This window comes from Aquila chrysaetos, chromosome 3 (assembly GCF_900496995.4).
Source record: "Aquila chrysaetos chrysaetos chromosome 3, bAquChr1.4, whole genome shotgun sequence".
Taxonomy (NCBI): domain Eukaryota; kingdom Metazoa; phylum Chordata; class Aves; order Accipitriformes; family Accipitridae; genus Aquila; species Aquila chrysaetos.
This window is the reverse complement of record NC_044006.1, coordinates 1,049,771-1,068,988: the sequence shown is the minus strand read 5'-3', so window position 1 is coordinate 1,068,988 and position 19,218 is coordinate 1,049,771. Positions and strand designations below refer to the sequence as shown.

General features: G+C 48.5%; 1 protein-coding gene across 1 annotated transcript; it reads left to right on the top strand.

Moving 5' to 3' along the window:
* Positions 1–368: 368 nt before the first annotated feature.
* On the top strand, positions 369–19,161 carry TM9SF4 (transmembrane 9 superfamily member 4). The gene is made up of 18 exons (XM_030008704.2): positions 369–471; positions 6,802–6,915; positions 8,571–8,670; positions 9,089–9,257; positions 9,338–9,467; positions 10,476–10,599; positions 11,484–11,602; positions 11,743–11,854; positions 12,324–12,394; positions 12,828–12,960; positions 13,510–13,591; positions 13,697–13,772; positions 14,122–14,205; positions 14,407–14,582; positions 14,936–14,999; positions 15,596–15,715; positions 16,244–16,333; positions 16,714–19,161. The coding sequence occupies exons 1-18, from the start codon at positions 451–453 to the stop codon at positions 16,861–16,863; spliced, it is 1,935 nt and encodes a 644-aa protein (XP_029864564.1). The 5' UTR covers positions 369–450; the 3' UTR covers positions 16,864–19,161.
* Positions 19,162–19,218: the final 57 nt, after the last annotated feature.

The window sequence follows — 19,218 nt, the reverse complement described above, 5'->3', positions numbered from 1 at the left end:
GGCGAGGCTGGGGGCCCGTGGGCCCGGGCGGGAGGGGGGAGAACGGACCGGAGGGACCGGACCGGGCCGGACCGTTCCGGGCCTGCCAGCCCCGCCGCCTCACCGCCCGCACCGAACATGGCGCCCGCGGCGTCGTGCCCGCCCCCCGCGCGAAGGCCGCTGCCCTCAGCAAAGATGGCGGCGCAGGCCGCCTTCCCCCTCCCTCCTCCTCTCCTTCCGACCGGCTCCGCGGTGGCCGGAGACCCGCTGGGGACCGGAGATGGCGGCAGCCCCCATCCCGTCCCGTCCGGCAGCACAGCTGGGTTCGGGCCGGCCCGGCCCCGGCAGCGGGGAGCTCCGCCGCCCGGTCCGGTCCGGCCCGGCCCCGGCCCGCCGTCGCCATGGCGATAGGCCCCGGCAGCCAACCGTGCGCCGCTTCCGCTGACGTCCGCCCCGACACGTGGATCCAAGATGGCGGCGTCGGCGGCGATGGTGAGTGCGGCGGCCCCAGCGGCCGGCGGGGCCCGGTCCGGTCCCGCGTCCGCTCTCGTCTCCCTCCTCGGCCTCTCCCGGGCCCGGCCGTGCGTGGGCTAGGCGGCCCGGCCCGGGGCGCTGCGAGGAGGGGCTCCGGGTCGGGCCTGCACCGCGCTGGGAGGGATGCGGCGCCCGGCCCGCAGCCCCGCGCCGTCCCCTCGCCCCGTCCCCGCGGGTTGCGCCGGTCCCAGGCCGGGGAAGGCTCCCCGGTTCCGTCTGGGGCCTTATAGCCGTCCCGCGTCTCCCCGGGGGTGTCCGGACGGCGGCTGGCGGCCTTACCGGAGGAGGGCAGGGGCGAGCGGGGCGGGACAGAGCTCGGGCCGCCGCTCGGTGCCCGCGGGCCCGGCGGGGCGGAGCGGGTCCCTGCCTCGGCAGCAAAACCGGCTCCGATTCCACGAGGAACGGCGTTGTCCGGGCAAGAGGGACGCAGGGGTGGGAGGGGGGCACGGCCGTGGCGTGAGCCGAGGTTTTGGGCGTCCTCGGTTGTAAGGAGCACCGGCCAACCTTTTCTTTCCCCGTGCGGTTCTCTCGAAGGGAAGCGTTGGCCTGAACCAGGTGCTTATGCCAAGCGAAGAGGCTGGGGGTTTTTTGCGTGCGGTTTTCGCAAGTGTTTGGCAGCGGTTATCGACTTGGGGCGTGAGCGGCTGCTTCACCTCCCCGTGCCTCGGCGTCTCTGTTGTTATTACTGAGTTATTCCCTGAATCCTTGGAGAGCTGAAGGTGTTTCTGGTGGGAATTTGCTAAGGTAGGCGAGCATCGGTGCCACCTCACGGAGGAGGAAATGAGCTGCTGAGATGTTAATTATCTGCCTGAAGTCTTGTAGGAGAAAAAATGAATTTTCCTCCTTGCTTTCATAGAAGGATCAGTGTTGTAAGAATAGCTGTATGAATAAATGACGTGTGCTGATACAAAGGTCGCTGTTGGCCAGGGTGGGGGATGTGAGGTGACTCATGTAGCCCAAAGATTGGCAGAAACTGGAAGGGAGATTGGAAGAGCGGAGGTTTTAATTTCTTTTGCTTTAAGCATCTTCAAACTCTGCTGGCTTGCCCAAAGATTGGCAGAAACTGGAAGGGAGATTGGAAGAGCGGAGGTTTTAATTTCTTTTGCTTTAAGCATCTTCAAACTCTGCTGGCTTTCTCCCAGGCAGGGAGGAGGGAGCGTCTGAGCTGGCTTTGAGAGCTGAAGATGGTCCTACTGGGAATTTCCTTGTAGCCTTCTCTTTTATGAAAGGCAGAGAAGACTGCTAACAGCTCTCCTGGTGTCAAAGGAGCTCTCTGAAATCAATGTGAATGCAGCACTTGTCTCCTTTCGAAAGGCTTTCAGTGACTCCTCCGAGTGCAAGGGTGAGCTGGGTAGAGATGCAATAAAGATGAGCTTGTCCAAACAGTTGTCAAGAACATCTAACGAGGCAGCCCTTGAAAAAGGGAGGCGAGTGTCAGGCTAGCATCTCAGAGGGGCTGAAGAGCAGGTGCCGTTAGCACTATGCATGTCCTGTTAATGTGCCTGAGGGTAGAATAAATGTTACATGTGGGAGAGCTTCAGTTTGCTCTGTTACGTGTGGATTTTTTTTCCTCCCACAAAGTAGTGGGTTATGTCTTCCCTCCCTTTCTGTCACCGTATTAAAAAGTTTTGGTAAGTAGAATGGGATATCAGAGCTTTGTGAATCTGGCTGGACAAATGGCTCTGCGTAGGTTGCGTTTTCCCTCTTTTTCTTCAAAACTGTCTTTGAAAGTTAAAAGCTCTTGCTTATGGCTGTTTGATGTCCTTCTTGCCCTTCTCTGCGGAAAAGAAGTGGGACTATGTCCATCGTCTCATTCATATGATACTCATCATTGTCGCTTCCTACTTCCTTTTCCTCCCTTTGAGCAAATACTGTATCGTGTTCTTAAGTTCATATGTGGATTATAGAACTGTAAGACCTAAACCAGCCCTGATACAGTACCAGCCCTATAAACATGCTTGCAAAATGCTTGAAATTGCTGCTGCTGAAAGGTTTCTTCAAGTTGTCGGTCTGTAGAAAAAACGCTTCCCAGTGACCTGGGCAGGGATGTCCTGGATGCGAACGGCCCGGCCATAGGTCCTCTGGGTTATGTGAGATGCCTTGGCAGCGTGCCACAGGGCAAAGCTTGTCGGCTTCTGTTTCCCCCTTCCCTTAAATAAATGTTGGAGTTCAGGCTCTGGCAGTGGTAGCTTCAGGGACCGCAAGCCATAGGGAAGCACACACAGTTGCGTGGTAATGGCATAAATGCACATTGTAGGCTTTCTTTGCGCTTGGTCAGGCTAGGATTTAGCTAAACAATTGCTCTGTTTTGGCCATATGTTTTGTAAACCTTTTGTGAATTCACAGAAAATGGCAATATTCTTTAAGTCTTTCTAAATGAGATAAATCAGAGAAACTGTGTCCTGGAATTGTTTGCAAATATCAAGTGTAGTGATAATCATCCAGAAATACCTTCTCAGAGAGGGTTTGTGTGCGAACTTCTGTTCTCATTGCTGCGCACAGAACAGGAAATACTGTTAGAATGGCTGCAAGGAAGGTTTGAGTTAATTTATTCTTATAGCCAAGTGCTCCATTCTAAAGTTAATTACAGGAATAGATTTTCAAAATCTTTCAAGAGAGATCCCACAGACTTGAGGATAGTTGCTGTTGCCCTTAGAAGACGGGTGTGCCGAGTTACGTGACGATGGGGAGAGAGGCTGGTGCCTGCTGCTCCGAGGGGTGGTTAGCGTAGCTGTGCTTGCAGCAGTGCTGGCAGTGTCCTGCTTGCACCATGCCCGGTGTTCCAGGGGTGACGCTCTCTGCCTGGTCTCGTGCCGTGATTTCCCCAGGCTACTTTCCACCAGTGCGAGAGAGAGACCTGAGTGTGACTTCTGTCGGGGTCCTGTGTGCAGAAGGAATACAGTGGCATTTGAAATAGATTTTCTTTTTTGAGAGAAAGAACTTTGCTTTCCTTCAGCAGGCTTTTTGCACGTGATAGATCACTTCAGTGTGAGTAGTGCTTCTCACCAGGCACTGTGATTTGGGGGACAGGGGGAGGAGGGGTTGATTGTGCTTCTGCAGTTAATTCTCTCATTTAGGTCATGTTCTCCCAAGAAAGGGTCTCTTGCCAGTATGTGTCTGCAGCAACACATATAGTACAATAATAATTATTTTTGTCTACATGCAGCTGGGTTTTTCTTGATCTGGAGTTATGCATATTTGTTGTGCTACTTATTGCTTTGTTGTATGATTTGCTGGCACCTCAGATACAAGACTGTTATCTGAGAGATTTTTTTGTGCATGTGTTTTGAAATGTAAGTAATTGGTAAAGGCCACGAAGAAGGTGTCTCCTGTCTGCTGGAAGTCTGTGCCTCACCAGGGCTCCTTGACTGAACTAAAGCAGAGCTCCGTCCTGCGAGTTTTGACCTTGCGTAGGAGATAACTTAGCTTGCAGGCATCTCCCAAATGAGATGACTGCCCATGAGTTATGCAGATGTTTTGGCATGTGTCCGTGTTGTCATTGCTAAACTGCTGCCTTCATTTGGAGACGATGAAGCACATCTGTCAATAGGAAAGCACAGATCCTGATAAGAAAGGCCCTGGCTTCAGCCTACACGTGCTCCGTTGGGTGTGAGCTGCCAGGTTAGGAACGTGCACTGGGCATTTCCTTCAAATTTCACTTCCAACGCTCCCCCCACCTGTTGCATAGCAGCGTTCCCATTTCTTGCTACCAAATGTTTTTTCCTGGCAAGGCTTTCCATAGCCCCCTCTTGTCTTTTCTGTTGCCTGGTGCTGCCTGAGTCATCGTCATCTGTATTCAAAGAGCCTAATTTCTGCCAAAGGTGTCATCAAAAATTTCATCTTCTACATGCTTGCATGTCTCCTGAGTGCCTTCTGAAGTTCTGTCCTTATCTTGTCATCTTGCAAGCTCTTCAGGGCAAGGATGGCACTGGTGTGGTTTTGGTTTTTATTAAGTAATATCATGCTGTGTATTTCTGGCACTTCAGTGGCAAACGAAGCGGATAATTGCTACAGGTTGCTGGCTGCTGTAGAGCATGATGTAGGACAAGAGTGCTGTTCCCTTCTAGTGCTTCACCTGCCCAGGAGACCTTTTCCTACTTGGTTGGAGAGTCACAGAGCACTCTTTACAAGATCGGAGAAGGCAAAATTTAGTGAAGCACAGAAAACAAGCCCCACATTGTTTCGAAGTAGATCAGTATTAAGTCCAAGCAATTTTAAAAAGAGTGCTTGCCAGTTACTTTCCAGGTGAGGCTTTTTGCCTGCTCTAACTGCATTAAGCTGTGCTTAGAATAGATTTGAAAATCTCCCTTGTAAGCAAAAAAGATGTATCTGATAATTTAGTATTAACACATTTTATGTAGGTGCCTAGCATTTGCATCTTAAATACATTTTAGATTAAAAAACTCCCAATATTTATGACTTTTTTTTTCATCCTGCTCAGTGCCAGTAATTCTGGATGCTCTATTGACCCTCACGGGTGTCTGGGCCAAATGTACCTTACTAGCCTCAGAATAAGGCAAAAGGAAGGTGATGAAGAGGAAGGGTGTGTGGGAGCAGTAAACACAGATTTATTATTTCCCCCCACCGCCGACCTGATGAAGGATCCCTGTGATAGAGCTGCTTTTTGTCCACACCTAGCTTGTGACTGTCAAGCTGTTGAACGTTTCCTCTGGTGTTGTGTGTGTGCTGACTGTGCTCCAGTGCTGCGTTGAGAAAGATGCTGTGGCTGTAGCAGCATAGCAGCCTGCCCCTTCCAGCCAGGAGGAGCTGTTGGCAGTGCCGGTACCCTGCGGTCTGCGTCTGCGCCCAGAGCTCCTGCCAGCCGCTCTCTGGGTCCCGGATCCCGTCTCCCTTCCACCTTCCCCGTGGATCACTGCTGACAGGGAGCAGCCATGTGGGGGCTGGCTGTTTGGGGTGGGCTCCATGGGTGGCTGCCGGGAGCCTGGATCTCAGTGTGTTTTCCCCTCTGCTGCCCATGGTATCTGGCTTGTATCCGCAAGCTGACCTTGTGTTTAATTCCCTCGTGGCCTGCCCAGATGTTGTTAACTGGTGGGAGGGTAGTGCTGAACCCCAGGCCCTGCTGAGCCAGAGCAGGCATTGGGCTGGTGGTGGCTCATTTCAGCCCAAGCCTGTCTCACTTGGTCAGTCTGTTTCCTCTCCCTTTTCTCTTCTATATTTGTCTTCCCACCCTTGATTGCAGAGCTCCTGCATGTAGGTGGAAGGGCAGTAGGTCATGGAGACTGACTCTGCCTGCCCTGCCGAGGACATGCAGAGGAAGGCAGCAACTGAGTTTATTATTGCTGCAGCATTCGCTTGAGAGTTGTCCCAAACCAGACTCTGGGTTTTGTCTGGTTTTCCAATGGTGCTGTACACGCAGGGAGTTCAGGAGAATGGGCTGAAGCTAGTGATACAATGAGATTATACTAGAGCTGATATTCTAATCCAGCCAAGGTGCTGCTGTCTATCAATACTCTTTAAAGCTCAATTTTCATTTTACAGCCTTCCTTCCTTCCTTGAGCTGGGCTGCGTTACTGGAGGTAATGGTAGGGACCCAGGAGGCAGCAAAGTCCATTAAAGGGTTTGCTGCTGCTGCTGCTGCTGGTGTACGGGGTCTGGTTTGTGTTCGAGCCCCCATGGAAGTGATTGAACCTTCCAGCCTGACCTGTCTCCCCGCTCCCTGAAAAAGGGGTGAAAACTTTTGCCGTGTTACTGAGCTGTGTTGTGGCCCGAAGGGTTGACGAAAGAAGAGTGGAATAGGAGGGAGCGGTGATGTGACCATCCCTTTGGATGCAGCGAGGAGTTAGTTTGGTGTCAGACCTTACTCTAACTACTCTACTACTGCAGGTAGCGGCACGTGAGCATCAGTCCGTAAGTGGCTACACGGTAAATCCTAATGAGCAGAGCTGACAGAAATCCAGTGCCAAGGCTACGGCCCTCTTCTCTAGTAATCCATGGCGTTTTCTGGTACGGGTGTTAGATGGGTGGGAGTAGAAGAGTCAGATGACAGCCTGCTAGATGAAGCGTGTTACAGATAAGTGCATTTTCCTGTGGTTGAGCAAAGCCAGTGTTTTCCTAATTGCAGATGAAGAGACACACAGAGTGGAAAGTGATTTGATGAGAGTCACAAAACAAGGTTAAGAATAGTTTTTGTGAATTTGATTTGTGTTTAATCGCCTGACTGTACAGCCTTTCTAATGTCTGGGATGGACACCTTCAGTGTTGTTGCCCATCTCTAATGTTGTTCCCATGTTTCTGTTTTGTTTTTAATGTTTCTTCTCCTTTCTGCAGGAAAGGCTAAGATATACGCTGGTCTTGCTGTTGTTGCTGCACAGTACAAACTCTTTCTATGTACCTGGTGTGGCTCCTATCAACTTCCACCGCAATGATCCTGTAGAAATAAAGGTAGGATGAACTTAGATGGAACTTAGATAGAATGTTAGTCTGTTTGGTTTAGGTTTGCTTGTGTTTTGGTTTTTTCCTTCTTTATATCACAGCAGCTAAGTGGGACTAGAAAGTAAAATTTGGGGATCCTGTTACTAAAATTTTGGGGACAGGTATTTTATCTTTTTCACAACATTCATGTAGGGTGTTGGGTGTAAGCAGCCCTCAAGTGGTCACTGTCGTCACCTTACCCTGCAGTTCCCAACATGATTCTCTTTCTTACTTCTGATATCTTCTACCAAATTCCTTCAGCAGTTGCACCAAAGTCCTCAAGATGTTGCTCTGTTTGGGAAAAGAGCCCTCCTTCTCACTGTAGCTTTGAAGTGAATTAATCAGAGATTTTTCTCCAGCATTATACTGACTCTTAAAGTGCTTATAGAAGGTGGGCCTTTGGGTGGTAGGTGAATGGTAGAATAAAGAAGTGGTTTAAGTCAGACATTTTCAATTTTCTCTTCCACCCAGTTTGCTCATGTTGTGTCTTCAAGTCAAGTGAAATCCATGGTAAGCCCTTTCGAAGTGCAGGCATTTGTCCTTGAGCATTGCAGATCTTACAACCCAGGCTTGCTGAAGAGCTGTTCCTGTGCAGTATTGCTGGTAGTGAATGATAGAACTGCTTCACCCATACAGGAGGAAGCCAGGCTTTGTTTCCAGACAGCAGCAATTTATAGCCCATTTAATTTATTTTTCTAAAGCTGTGGCCTCTTGTCTCAGCAAAATCCAGCACCCTTGGGGATGGTGAGGTTGGCTGCTCCCACTTGAAGCACAACACAATTTTCTCTTTGGCCACAGGCTGCCAGACGTAGGCTATTTTTAAGCAAATGAGACTTGCCTGTGGCTACAGTAAGCTTCCCAGAAGAAGGGGGTATTGGAATGGCTGTTCTCAAAGGGATTTCATGGGCCAAATGCTTCCTCAAGTGATAAGGCAAGTCAGCGTGTTTGCCAGCGCTCTTCCAATAAATGAGCTTGGCTGCGTTACAAAATGCTTCTGTTTTTCGGAGCAACTGTGGCCTTGGCTATCGTGGTATGTCTTTGCACTTCCCTTGTGCCATGTGATTTGTGGGAACTCTCCAGAAATGTTTGGGTTTTGTCATCATCCATTGTCTTCCCAATCTGATGGCTCTCTGGCTTTCCTTACAGAGATAAAAATTGCTGAACTCTTCATATCACTAGGGGCCAGACCTCTAGGTCCAGTGTGACATGATTTTTTTTTTATTTTTTTTTTGAGGAAATAACTGCAGTCTTGTATGAAATGGGACTCCTGAATCTCTTTTGAGCTCTTTGTTGTTTCTTAGGACTCCACTGAGCCATAAATTTGTGAAACCAATCCACCATGCTTCTTTCTTCAAGTGTTTCTCTGTTTGTGAATGAATTGCTACTAAATCGTAGTGTAGAGAATGTATAACTAGGAATTGTGCAAAAGGAAAGAAAGCTGGAGCTCTGTTCTCCCAGGAATATCTGTCTCCTTTTTTTTTATTTTAATTTTTTTATTTAACAGCTTCCAAAAATGAGCTTTATGGGAGGTATCCTGAAGTAAGCTTCAGCTCTTGGCTGATGCTGAGAGGATAGGAAACTATCTGAGTTCTTTCATGGGGATAATCCTTCCATTTTTCCTCCAGGCTGTGAAGCTCACTAGCTCACGAACCCAGCTACCATATGAGTACTACTCGTTGCCCTTCTGCCAGCCCACCAAGATAACATACAAGGCTGAGAATCTTGGTACGTATCTGTCGAACAGCATGTTCCCCAGCAGTAAGTGGGCTGCCGCTTATGCGCTGCGTGAGGGTGTGTTTACAGGAGTAAAAGCAATTGCAAATGTCATCTCTAACAAACTGTTTGTGGAGAGCCTGCTTCCTCTAATTTGTTATATGCTAGCTGTTTGCAAACTAGGATGTCCATATATTGGAAAGAGGAAGCACCTTTCCAGAAGGAGGGCATGTAACCTGCTTCATAAATAGAGCTCAATACTTCCAACAAAATAGCTTAACTGTCCTTCAATCTTATCCTTGCATCTGTGGTAACAAAGGAGACTTGCTGTCATCGTTCCAGCTGTACATTGCGCTGCCAACCCATTGGCAAGATCAGTGGCAAGAAGCCTGGCGGTCTTTCACCCTGCCCTTATTTTCCCGTTTTCCAGGTGAGGTTCTTCGGGGAGACCGAATTGTAAATACACCTTTCCAGGTTTCCATGAACGTGGAGAAGAAATGTGAAGTTCTGTGCAACTTTCCCAATAAACCAGTGACTCTGACAGTGGAGCAGAGCAAGCTGATCGCTGAGCGGATCAGGGAAGATTACTATGTACATCTGTGAGTCATCTCGAGTGTGGGTTTATGTCAGTGGGGATTCTGTATTGTGGACAAATTTGATCTGAAATCTGTGTTTTCAGCATTGCTGATAACCTCCCTGTGGCAACACGGCTGGAGTTTTATTCCAATCGTGAGGAAGAGGAGAAGAAGAAGGAGAAGGATGTGCAGTTTGAGCATGGATACAGGCTTGGGTTTATGGACGGTAACAAGGTAGAGAATCTAGATGCTGTCTGAGGGATGGCCGGAGGAGATCTGGGTGGTTGTCAGAGGGCTTTAGAAGTCTACAAGAGAGTATCAGGATTGGGAATGCAACCAAAAGGTTTTATAAAGAGTGGAAATATGCGAGAGAGGTTTCTTGTTGGAAGAAGGGAGTAGGTGCTGGACTACTGGTACAATAGCTAAGAGTCCTAGCTTTGACTCGCTGTATGATGTTGGACGACTGCATGTGGTGGTTTCCCCTCAGTAGGACAAAGGCAACATACCCCAAAGCTGGCTAATCTTTAATGGTCTTGGAGCATCTTGTATTAAAAAAAAAAAAAGTGTTTTTTGGAGGAAAAGCTGCTTAAGTTTGCAAATGGAAACTTAGCATGTTTATTCTTGCAGCTATTTTCCATGATTGTGTGCCCTAAGATTAGCTGTTTGACTTAACAGACGCGTCTCTTTATCATACTCAAGTGTTCAGTTGCACACAGAGCTCTGATCGCTTGAGCCTAAGGTCTTACAGGTGAAAGAATCTGCTGTGCCAGCTTGGGGTTGCTGTGCTTTGTTCATGTAATAGGTGATATAGAGCCTTTTGAAAGTGCAAGCTTAGGACACCTGTGGGGCCCCTCGGAGCCTGGGTAATGTATGTCTGCCTGGTAGAAAAAGCAGACAGGAAACTCGGGGTTGTAGCTACTGAGGTCTTTCCAATCTAAATTTGGCGATTCTGCTGCCACTGAATGCATGGTTGAGATGTGACATAGAATGATATTTTCCAGGCCAGAAATAGACTGAAACATTGTCCCCGATGCCTGGAGTGGTTGAGGTGTTACCTTTTCAACATCTATTCTCTCCTCTTGTTCTTTTAGCCTTAGAAAGTGTTAGCCTGATCTTGCTCTGTAGCACAATGCATCTGGGAACAGTTGGAGTCTTTAGTTTTCTGAACTGAAGCTGCTTTCTAAACTTTGCCTGTTCCTTCCTTGGGGTGCTAACTTTTTATTTAATGTCAATCTGTTTTAGTTCTACCTGCACAACCACCTCTCCTTCATACTTTACTACCACAGAGAGGATGTGGAAGAGAACCAGGAGCCCACCTACAGGGTTGTACGTTTTGAAGTGATTCCCCAAAGTATTAAACTAGAAGGTAAGAGATTCTTAGGGAGGGGAGCAAGGGAGAAGAATCTCTTGTAGGGCCAAGAGTTGAATGCCAGTGATGTATCAGGGTGCCAGTTGTTGCTTTCACAACTGGTCTTGGGGCACAGAAATGAGAGAGTCCAAACTATAAGAACAATAAACCCCTTTGTTATTAAGGAAGTATGAACAATAGAGTACCAACCATTTCAATACTTGAAATGCAATCTGTGGAAAATTAATTCATATAAAAAGATCTGAGTTTGAGGGTTTGCGGTTAGATTTTTTTTTTTTTTTTTTTCCCCAGTGTCATCTAGCATGAAGTATGCATGGCATCTAGCTCTTGTTGTGGCCCAGATTTCCCCCACTGGGACACTACCTGCTAGTCCAGAGACCCACAGAATGTTTGGAACTGTTCTAGGGAGATCAAGTTTCAGAAAGAATGGTTAGGGGGAAAACACTCCTACCTCAGTGAACCCAACATGAAACAGGTGTCTTGAAGGGAAGTTGCTCATCGTGCGTATCATCATGTGCAACTCTCCTCTGGCAGCAGCAGGCTCTGCTGGAGAGGTCTTGTTTCTCAGCGTGTCACGTGGAATTGAGGATTTGTTCATGGTCTAAATCCTTGGCTTCAGAGCCTCTGGCTTTTATCCTTGCAGTTAAGGAAAGTCCTATGTATAGCTTTCCTTAAAGTTTGTTAACAGTGCTCCACTTCTGATCGGAAGAATAGTTTTGCAAACTGCAAAGCAAGTGAGAAAGGAACAAGTGCTTCCCCTGCAGTATTTGGAGTAATTGCAGCCCAGTGCCTTAAGGGTACCTGGGGCCAGGACGGTCAGTGGGAGAGGTGGTGCCTCAAGGGAAGGGCTGACCTAGCATGTGCCATGTTTTCCCTTACAGACTTGAAGGCTGATGAGAAGAGTATGTGCACCCTGCCTGAAGCTACGGGCTCTGCCCCTCAGGAAATAGATCCTTCTAAAGAGAACCAGTTGCTCTTCACCTACTCTGTCCACTGGGAGGTGAGGGAGTAATGGGAAGCTGGCTGGCAGCTCACTACCCCTGGCTGGCTGGCAGTTGGTGCTCCAAGTGTCTGTCACAAAGGTGTTGTGGAGAATATTGGGGATGTGCTGTTATGAGAAAAACTTTCCTGTTCTTTCAGGAAAGTGACATTAAATGGGCTTCCCGCTGGGACACCTACCTGACCATGAGTGATGTGCAGATTCATTGGTTTTCTATCATTAACTCGGTTGTGGTCGTCTTCTTCCTTTCAGGTGAGTGAGATGTGTGGGATGAAGAAGGCTTTACCATTAATCTGCAGGGAACTTTGTTTAAGCCTCAGCTGCAGGTGGCTCAAGGAGGATGTGGCCATGTCTTGAACCTGATCAGAAAGGGCAGGAAACTAACATGAGCACATAAAACCTCCCTGTTCAGGCAACGCCCCATGGGGTCAGACAGTTACCCACTTCTGCTCTCTGACTGGGGTAGTTGAGGCAAACACAGGAAAGCCACAGTGCCCCACTCCTGCTGGAATACTGCCTTCCCTACTCCCTGGGGTTTTGTTTCTGTCTTTGCTGAAGCCTGGGGAAGATGGCTAATGACTCAAGGCCTCCTCTCCTAGCCAGCACTGTGTGTTGGTGGGAGCCATGTAGTTGCACAGCGTGAGAGCAGCACAGCATAAGAGCAGCGCAGCCATGTAGGAGCCTCTCCTCTGAGCTAAACTCAGTTTGTGCTTGTTTTCAGGTATTCTCAGCATGATCATCATCCGGACTCTCCGGAAGGACATTGCTAACTACAACAAGGAAGATGACATTGTATGTGTTTGTTCTTGGGGCTGGGATCAAAGCAGGAGGGAAGCACAGATGAGGAGGGATCTATTCTGAAGACTTGGATATATTGTCTCTTTCCTTGCCCCTGTTTTACTTTGAGCCCTGAAGATGAGAGGGGCAGTTCTGTCACGTGCTGTCAGGCCACCTTTGGCTATCTGTGTACAATGGCAGATTACCAGTTCAGATGTCTTCAGACCTAAGTAATGACTGCAGACCGTTCTGTAAATGTGTGCCCTGGCACTGGCAGTTCAGGTCTTAACAGTTTTAAGCCCAAGAGGAAAGAAGTTTCTTAACTAGAGCGATAAAATTCTGTAGAAGAACCAGATACAGGGAAATTAACCTCTTAGGCTGTGGTAGGACCTTAATTTCCACTGGCATATCATAACTAAATAACCTTCTTTTCCTGTTGTTGCTACAGGAAGATACCATGGAGGAATCTGGTTGGAAACTTGTGCATGGAGATGTCTTCAGGCCTCCACAGTATCCTATGATCCTCAGCTCTCTCCTGGGTTCTGGAATTCAGCTCTTCTGTATGATCCTGATTGTCATCTGTAAGTGGCACATGTTGCATGGGGTGGTTGTAACAAGAAGAGGAACAATGCTCAAGGACATTTGTAGCTCCCGTTGACTTCAACCTACGCTCACCTTAGCTTGAGTGAGGTCACATAAGGCTGCTTCCTGTTGCGGGGCTGATCAAGGCAATAGGCCTGTGCTCAGCATTTCGGAGTTTCTAGATAGCATTTCCCAGCTGAAGGCATCTTTTTGTGTTTATATTTCCTGTTATCAAGATAGGAGCCCTGGGTGTTAGTGGGCTGAGAGACATTTGCACGTGTGCCTTGCCTTCTGAGCTGCACCTGCTCAAATCTCTGGGGAAATTGAGGCTAAAGCATGGTCTGTAGCTTGAGATCAAAGCTGTGGCTTCCCCTCTGTGGCCAGTGCTGGAGGCTGTGGATGCATTATGCTTTGAAGGAAATGAGGTCTGTGCAGAAGGCAGAGATTCCAGGCAGCTGTGGTCTGCATATGGGACGGGCCCATGTTCTCCAGATGCTGGCTAGCACACGTACATTAGAGCTGCTGTTCATCCTTTTTTCCCTCTGTAGTTGTTGCTATGCTGGGGATGCTGTCGCCTTCTAGCCGGGGTGCGTTGATGACTACCGCCTGCTTCCTCTTCATGTTCATGGGGTAGGTGTCTCCTCCACTGCTTCTCACAGCAGTGCTGTCCTGCCCACCCCTCCTCTCCCCAACAATGAAAGTTAATTTTCTTTGTCTTGGCTTGTTTCTGTCCAGGGTTTTTGGTGGATTCTTTGCTGGCCGCTTATACCGGACTCTGAAAGGTCATCGATGGAAGAAGGGAGCCTTTTGTGTGAGTCTTGTGGTGTTCTGTGCTGTTTATCCAGGTTTGTTGATGGCAAGATATGTGGATAAGCTCCACGCATATTTGTGGGTAGCTGAACACAGCCTGGCTGTACTGCAGAGATTTGATGTGGATTGAGTCCTCGTAGCTTTACATGAAAGGGCGAATACCAGAGCACGTACTATAGTAAAGCAAGAGGATTGTCTGAGATCCTCCCCACAGCCCATCTGCTGCGTATTAGTGCTGCAGCAAAAGGGATGCTTCCTCCACACGTGCCTTGCCCCAGCAATGGACTCATTAAAGACAAACATCTGGCTGATTAGTCGTGTTTTCTCTTAACGTGTGGTTGCTCTTGCAGACAGCTACCCTGTATCCGGGTGTCGTCTTTGGTATCTGCTTCGTCCTGAACTGTTTCATCTGGGGGAAACACTCCTCTGGAGCGGTAGGTACCACCTTCATCCTGGAGCCTGCTGGATGGGAGGAGGGTGACTGGGCTGTCAGGGACTTGCTTAGTTTTGCAGTATCTTTCTAAATGTGGGTGTTGATGCAGTGGTCGACTGGAGAGTTGGTCTGGCTGGTGACTTCAGTCTCCAGGGCAGGTGAGCTGTCAGCCTCACTTTTGTGACTCTTGGTGTGATTCCAGGTGCCTTTCCCTACCATGGTGGCCTTGCTCTGCATGTGGTTTGGGATATCCTTACCCTTGGTCTACCTGGGTTACTACTTTGGATTTCGCAAACAGCCATATGACAATCCTGTACGGACAAATCAGATTCCCAGGCAGATCCCAGAGCAGAGGTGGTATATGAATAAATTTGTTGGGTGAGTGATGAGTGTCTAGGAAATACGGTGAGTTGAGCCCCCTCCCCTCAGTCGTCTTGGGTTGCTGAATGTCACCTTCTGCTGGTCTCTGGACACAGACAGATGGCAGATGTTCTTCCTTGAGTAATGCGATATTGGAGACATCCTTGACAATTTTGATGTGGTATGACTGGTGCTATAAAGTGGTATGTGCTCAAAAGTGGGAGCAGCTGTGCCATTTAGTGTGTGAAATTTATTCCAGTAATCTGGAACTGTAGAGCTTTTGCTAGGAGTGCTCTGTGTGGTTACAGGGGACTTGTAATGGCCAGACAGTTATATTGTGCTGCTTATGACTTTTCTTTCTTGCTTTATAGGATTCTCATGGCTGGTATCCTGCCTTTTGGAGCTATGTTCATTGAACTGTTCTTCATTTTCAGTGTAAGCATTTAACCCACTTTGCTCCTGAATAGGATTCCTCTCATGGCAAAGCTTTTGAAAGGGAGGGGGCTTCCACTGGAGCAGTATCCTATTCTTGTACGTACTGAAGGGGCTAGCAGGTTCCCTCCAGGCCGCTCGGAATTGTTTCCAGAGAGCTGGGCTGTGGGTCTCTTCAGACTGTCCTCTTGCTGAAGACACCCGGAGCTGTCTATGGGACACTCCGTGGTGATTTGAGGGATGATGGTAAAGGTGAGAGCTTCCTGTAATGTTATGTCAAGGAGGGGTCCTGGTCTGAGGCCTGAGCCATTCCAGCTGCTGCCTATTTTTCACCACCTATGGATGGGGAGGAATTTGCTGCTCCATTGCCAGGGAGATGGAGGGGAATGAACAACCTACCTCAGAGCTGTCTTTGGGAACCTTTTTGCAGCCTGATTCCTCTGAAGTAACACTGTGAAACGCATTAGATGTGTGGTTTCATCTACATGAGGCTGAGGGGCTCCTCGTTTTTCCTTGGGTTAGCTGCTAGAAGTTAGTCTCACGTTCACTGATTGATCACAGTAGCACAGAAACAAATTTCTGCTGTGTCTTTGTTTCAGGCAATCTGGGAGAACCAGTTCTATTACCTTTTTGGCTTTCTCTTCCTGGTGTTTATAATCCTGGTGGTATCATGCTCCCAAATCAGCATTGTCATGGTGTACTTCCAGCTTTGTGCTGAGGTGAGATTTCTGCATTTGTAGTTTCAGTAGCTCAGGGTGCTTGCTCCTGGAAAAGCACAGATCATGTTATTGCTGCTGCTCAGCAGAAATCTAGTGTGGCCCAGCTTCATGAGTGTGACACCTCTTGACTTCAAGGAGAATTGAAGCTACTTGATTATCTGCTAGGCTGGTAACTGTGGTTTCATACCAGAAATTATGCTGGGAGCAGGGTATTTTGAGCTGACATCTCTTCCCAAAGAAACTATTTCATTCCATCCACATACAAAACAAAATTCAGGGCCGGAGGTGAGCTGTGTTCTTTGGTAGCAGGTGCTATGATACTGACCTGGCTTTGCTTCACTGTCAGTTTTTCATCCTCTTTGTTTGGAAACACTTCTGTGACAAAATAGTTCCCCAGCCCCAAACTGTGGTTTTCCTTTGAAGGAAAATGGGGGGTGTTCTCCCTGTCCCAGAAAGGTCACAGCTCCCCTGAGACAGTGACACAGGAAAAGGAAGCCTGTGGGGTAATGAGGCTTTTTACCCTGTCAGGATTACCGCTGGTGGTGGAGGACCTTCTTGGTGTCTGGAGGATCTGCCTTCTATGTGCTGATCTATGCCATCTTCTACTTTGTGAACAAGGTATTGTTATTCCTCTTGTATGAAAGTGCTACCTTTCTAGAGGAGATGTTTGATTTGGGAAAGGAAATGGTGGGATGCCTAGTTCTAGTCTGTCCCCATGCCAGCCCAAGGCAGTTCACCAGCCGATGGTGCTAACGGCCCTTCCAGAGGGGAGAGAAGGCTGTAAGTGCCCGAGGCCCCTGCCCGCATTACCTGTGCGGAGCAGCATTCCCTAACCCCACCTCCAAGGGGATCTCTTTTCAGCTGGACAAAAATGAATAGAGTGGAGGCTTTCCTCCCTTTGTCAACTCCCCCCTTGTGGAGGGCACTGGCTGGTTTGGGGAGCTAACTCTTGTTACCTCTGTACTTGATTTTGCCTGTTTTTTCCTCTTCTGTTTTAGCTGGATATTGTTGAGTTCATTCCCTCCTTACTATACTTCGGCTACACCGCCCTTATGGTCTTGTCCTTCTGGCTCCTCACTGGAACCATTGGCTTCTATGCAGCCTACATGTTTGTCCGGAAGATCTATGCCGCAGTGAAAATAGACTGAAGATCCAGAGACCCAGCAGAAAGTAGACACCTCTGAATGCGTGTTGTCCCAGGAGTGAAGGGGACATCTTCTCCCAACTCTTTTAAGGAAACAAAATCCAGTGGGAGAGTGACAAGAGAAATAAATAACTCCTTGTTTTGGAATGTAACTTTGGCACAGTGTACATGGATTCTGGGCTACTTCTCGGGGGAAAAGGGGTCTGTAGATACCTTACATTTTAACTTTATTATCCTGTTCCATATTTGAGGGAGTTTTTTAGCAGAGAAATATCCCTCTGTATAAGTAAACCCCCTTTTTGCTAATTCATCCTTTTTTTTTTTTATGTTGATGACGAATGGATTTGAGACAGCAGTGGAAACACTTGTGAAAACATTTTCTTCCAGCCCCTAGGGTGCTCTAGGATTCAGGGAGACTCTTCAGACAAATATCAGACTGAGTTTCTTTCCTGCCTTCATGTCTGCACAGAAGAGGGAGCTTGACTATGGCAAAATAAAAGGAGCCTAAAGGCTTACCCAGCGTGAGTCTGGCGCGCTCTGACTGCAGAAGTCCTGGCTTCGGCTTGTTTACAATTTGATGGAGGTGCCATTCGGAGCCTGGGAAGTGCAATTTCACCCTGAGAGAGCTTGAGAACTGCAACCCTCGGCATCGCTTCTCCCTCCCTCTGGCCTTGGACAGCATGGGCTGCTTCGGATGCCTCCATGGGAAGGGCTGAGGGATTTCCTCTCTTTCGGAAGGTGTAGCCAGCTGCAGCAGGACGTAACATTCTGGTGGAAGCAACGTGATTGTGCTGGTGCTAGAATACAGGACTGGAAGGATGCGCGAGGTAACTACAAGGGTTTGTTCTGTCGATAGCTCTGCTCCAGCCGCATGAGGAAAGGGGGCAGGCTTCCTTCCCGGGATCCCCACCGGGATTGTGCAGAGCCCTGCAGAGAGAGGGCCGCGACGCCGCTGCTTTAGTGCCAAGCAATCTGATGCAGTATTTTGCCTGAGCTGCCGCGAGGTGTGCGCAGGCCGTGCGGAAGGGGCTGGGGACAGGGAGTAGCCCCGAGGAGTTCTCCCATTGCCAGGAGCGGGCTGTCTCACTACCTGCCCTGTGTTCCAGCTGCTCTTGCTGCTCTCTTCTCCTCCTCTTAGATTCTCTACCTCCAGGGAACAGAAAAAGTGTATGCCCCTAAGCTGTATTTTGTTCTTCTCCACAAAACAGTCCAAGCCCTCCGGGATAGCCGATGTGGGTTCTTCTGCAGCGGGCTCCTCTTTTTCCATGGCTTGATGCCTGAATCAGCCTATGGGAAGCTCTTTTTAAAAGAGGTTAAAGTTTGGTTTGTTTGGGTTTTTTTTTTGTCACTTAAATGATATTTACCACTAAAAAGGTTCCACATTACAGTGAAGGCTCCTTCCATCCCCAGACTAGCTGGATTCAGTCAGGGCTACAGGGGAGAGATTTTTTTAGTGAGATCTATGAAAATTTTGCTTTTACTTCTTGCTGTAGTAAGCAGTAAGGTCTCCAGATGACCAGATGCCACAGGTGACACCGTTCCAACCCAGAACTGTCCAAAGCCCTCCCTGTTACCAGCACTGATGTGCACCCTTGAGGGGTTTGGGGCTTTTTTTTAACCCCAGTTGCCATAAGTTTCCACCAGGTTCACACAAGGACCTGTGTCTCTTACTGACGGCCTTGCCCCCTGCGGGGAGCTGGCTTCCCAGGCAGCTTGACTCCTCAGCACCAAGTCTTTCCAGCCTTGCCTAATAGCTTCTTTGGCTGCCCGTCATGCCAAAGTCTAATCAGCCAGGAATCAAGGATGGAAAAAGGGAGCAGGGGATGCACGAGCCAAGCGTGCTGTGGAGTCCTGCGTCAGTTCTAATTTGAGATCCCTCCCTGAAATTGTGGTTGATTTTTTTTTTTTTTTGTTAAATTTTCTGCCCCTGCCCCAGTGGAGAGGCTCAGCCAGCATTGATCTCTCTCCCTTCCCCAAAGTGTTTTCTCTGTATTCTTTGTAATTTTTAATTAATGTATGTATTCTTTGTGTCCTATTGTAAATAAATCTGCCATTGTCCTGTTGTCCTGCTCTCCTGGGTTCTCCTAAGCCACCTCTTGGGATTTTCTTTTTGTAACAGCCTGTTCAACACCCGTGTGGTCTTTGACGTGTGGCTTCAGTCAGAAGCAGAGCTTGGAATACACTGCAGTTTTCTTTGTAATATTTTTCTCCTGGTAAACTTGACTGAGCAGTACATTTCTCCCAGTGTGGCATGTCCTGTATACTGCCGTATATTGTAATTAAAAAGCCACCAGTCAAGGCATTTGGATCTGTTTCTCGCCGTACTGCTCTCGTGTGCTGCATGGTAAGACCACTTCAG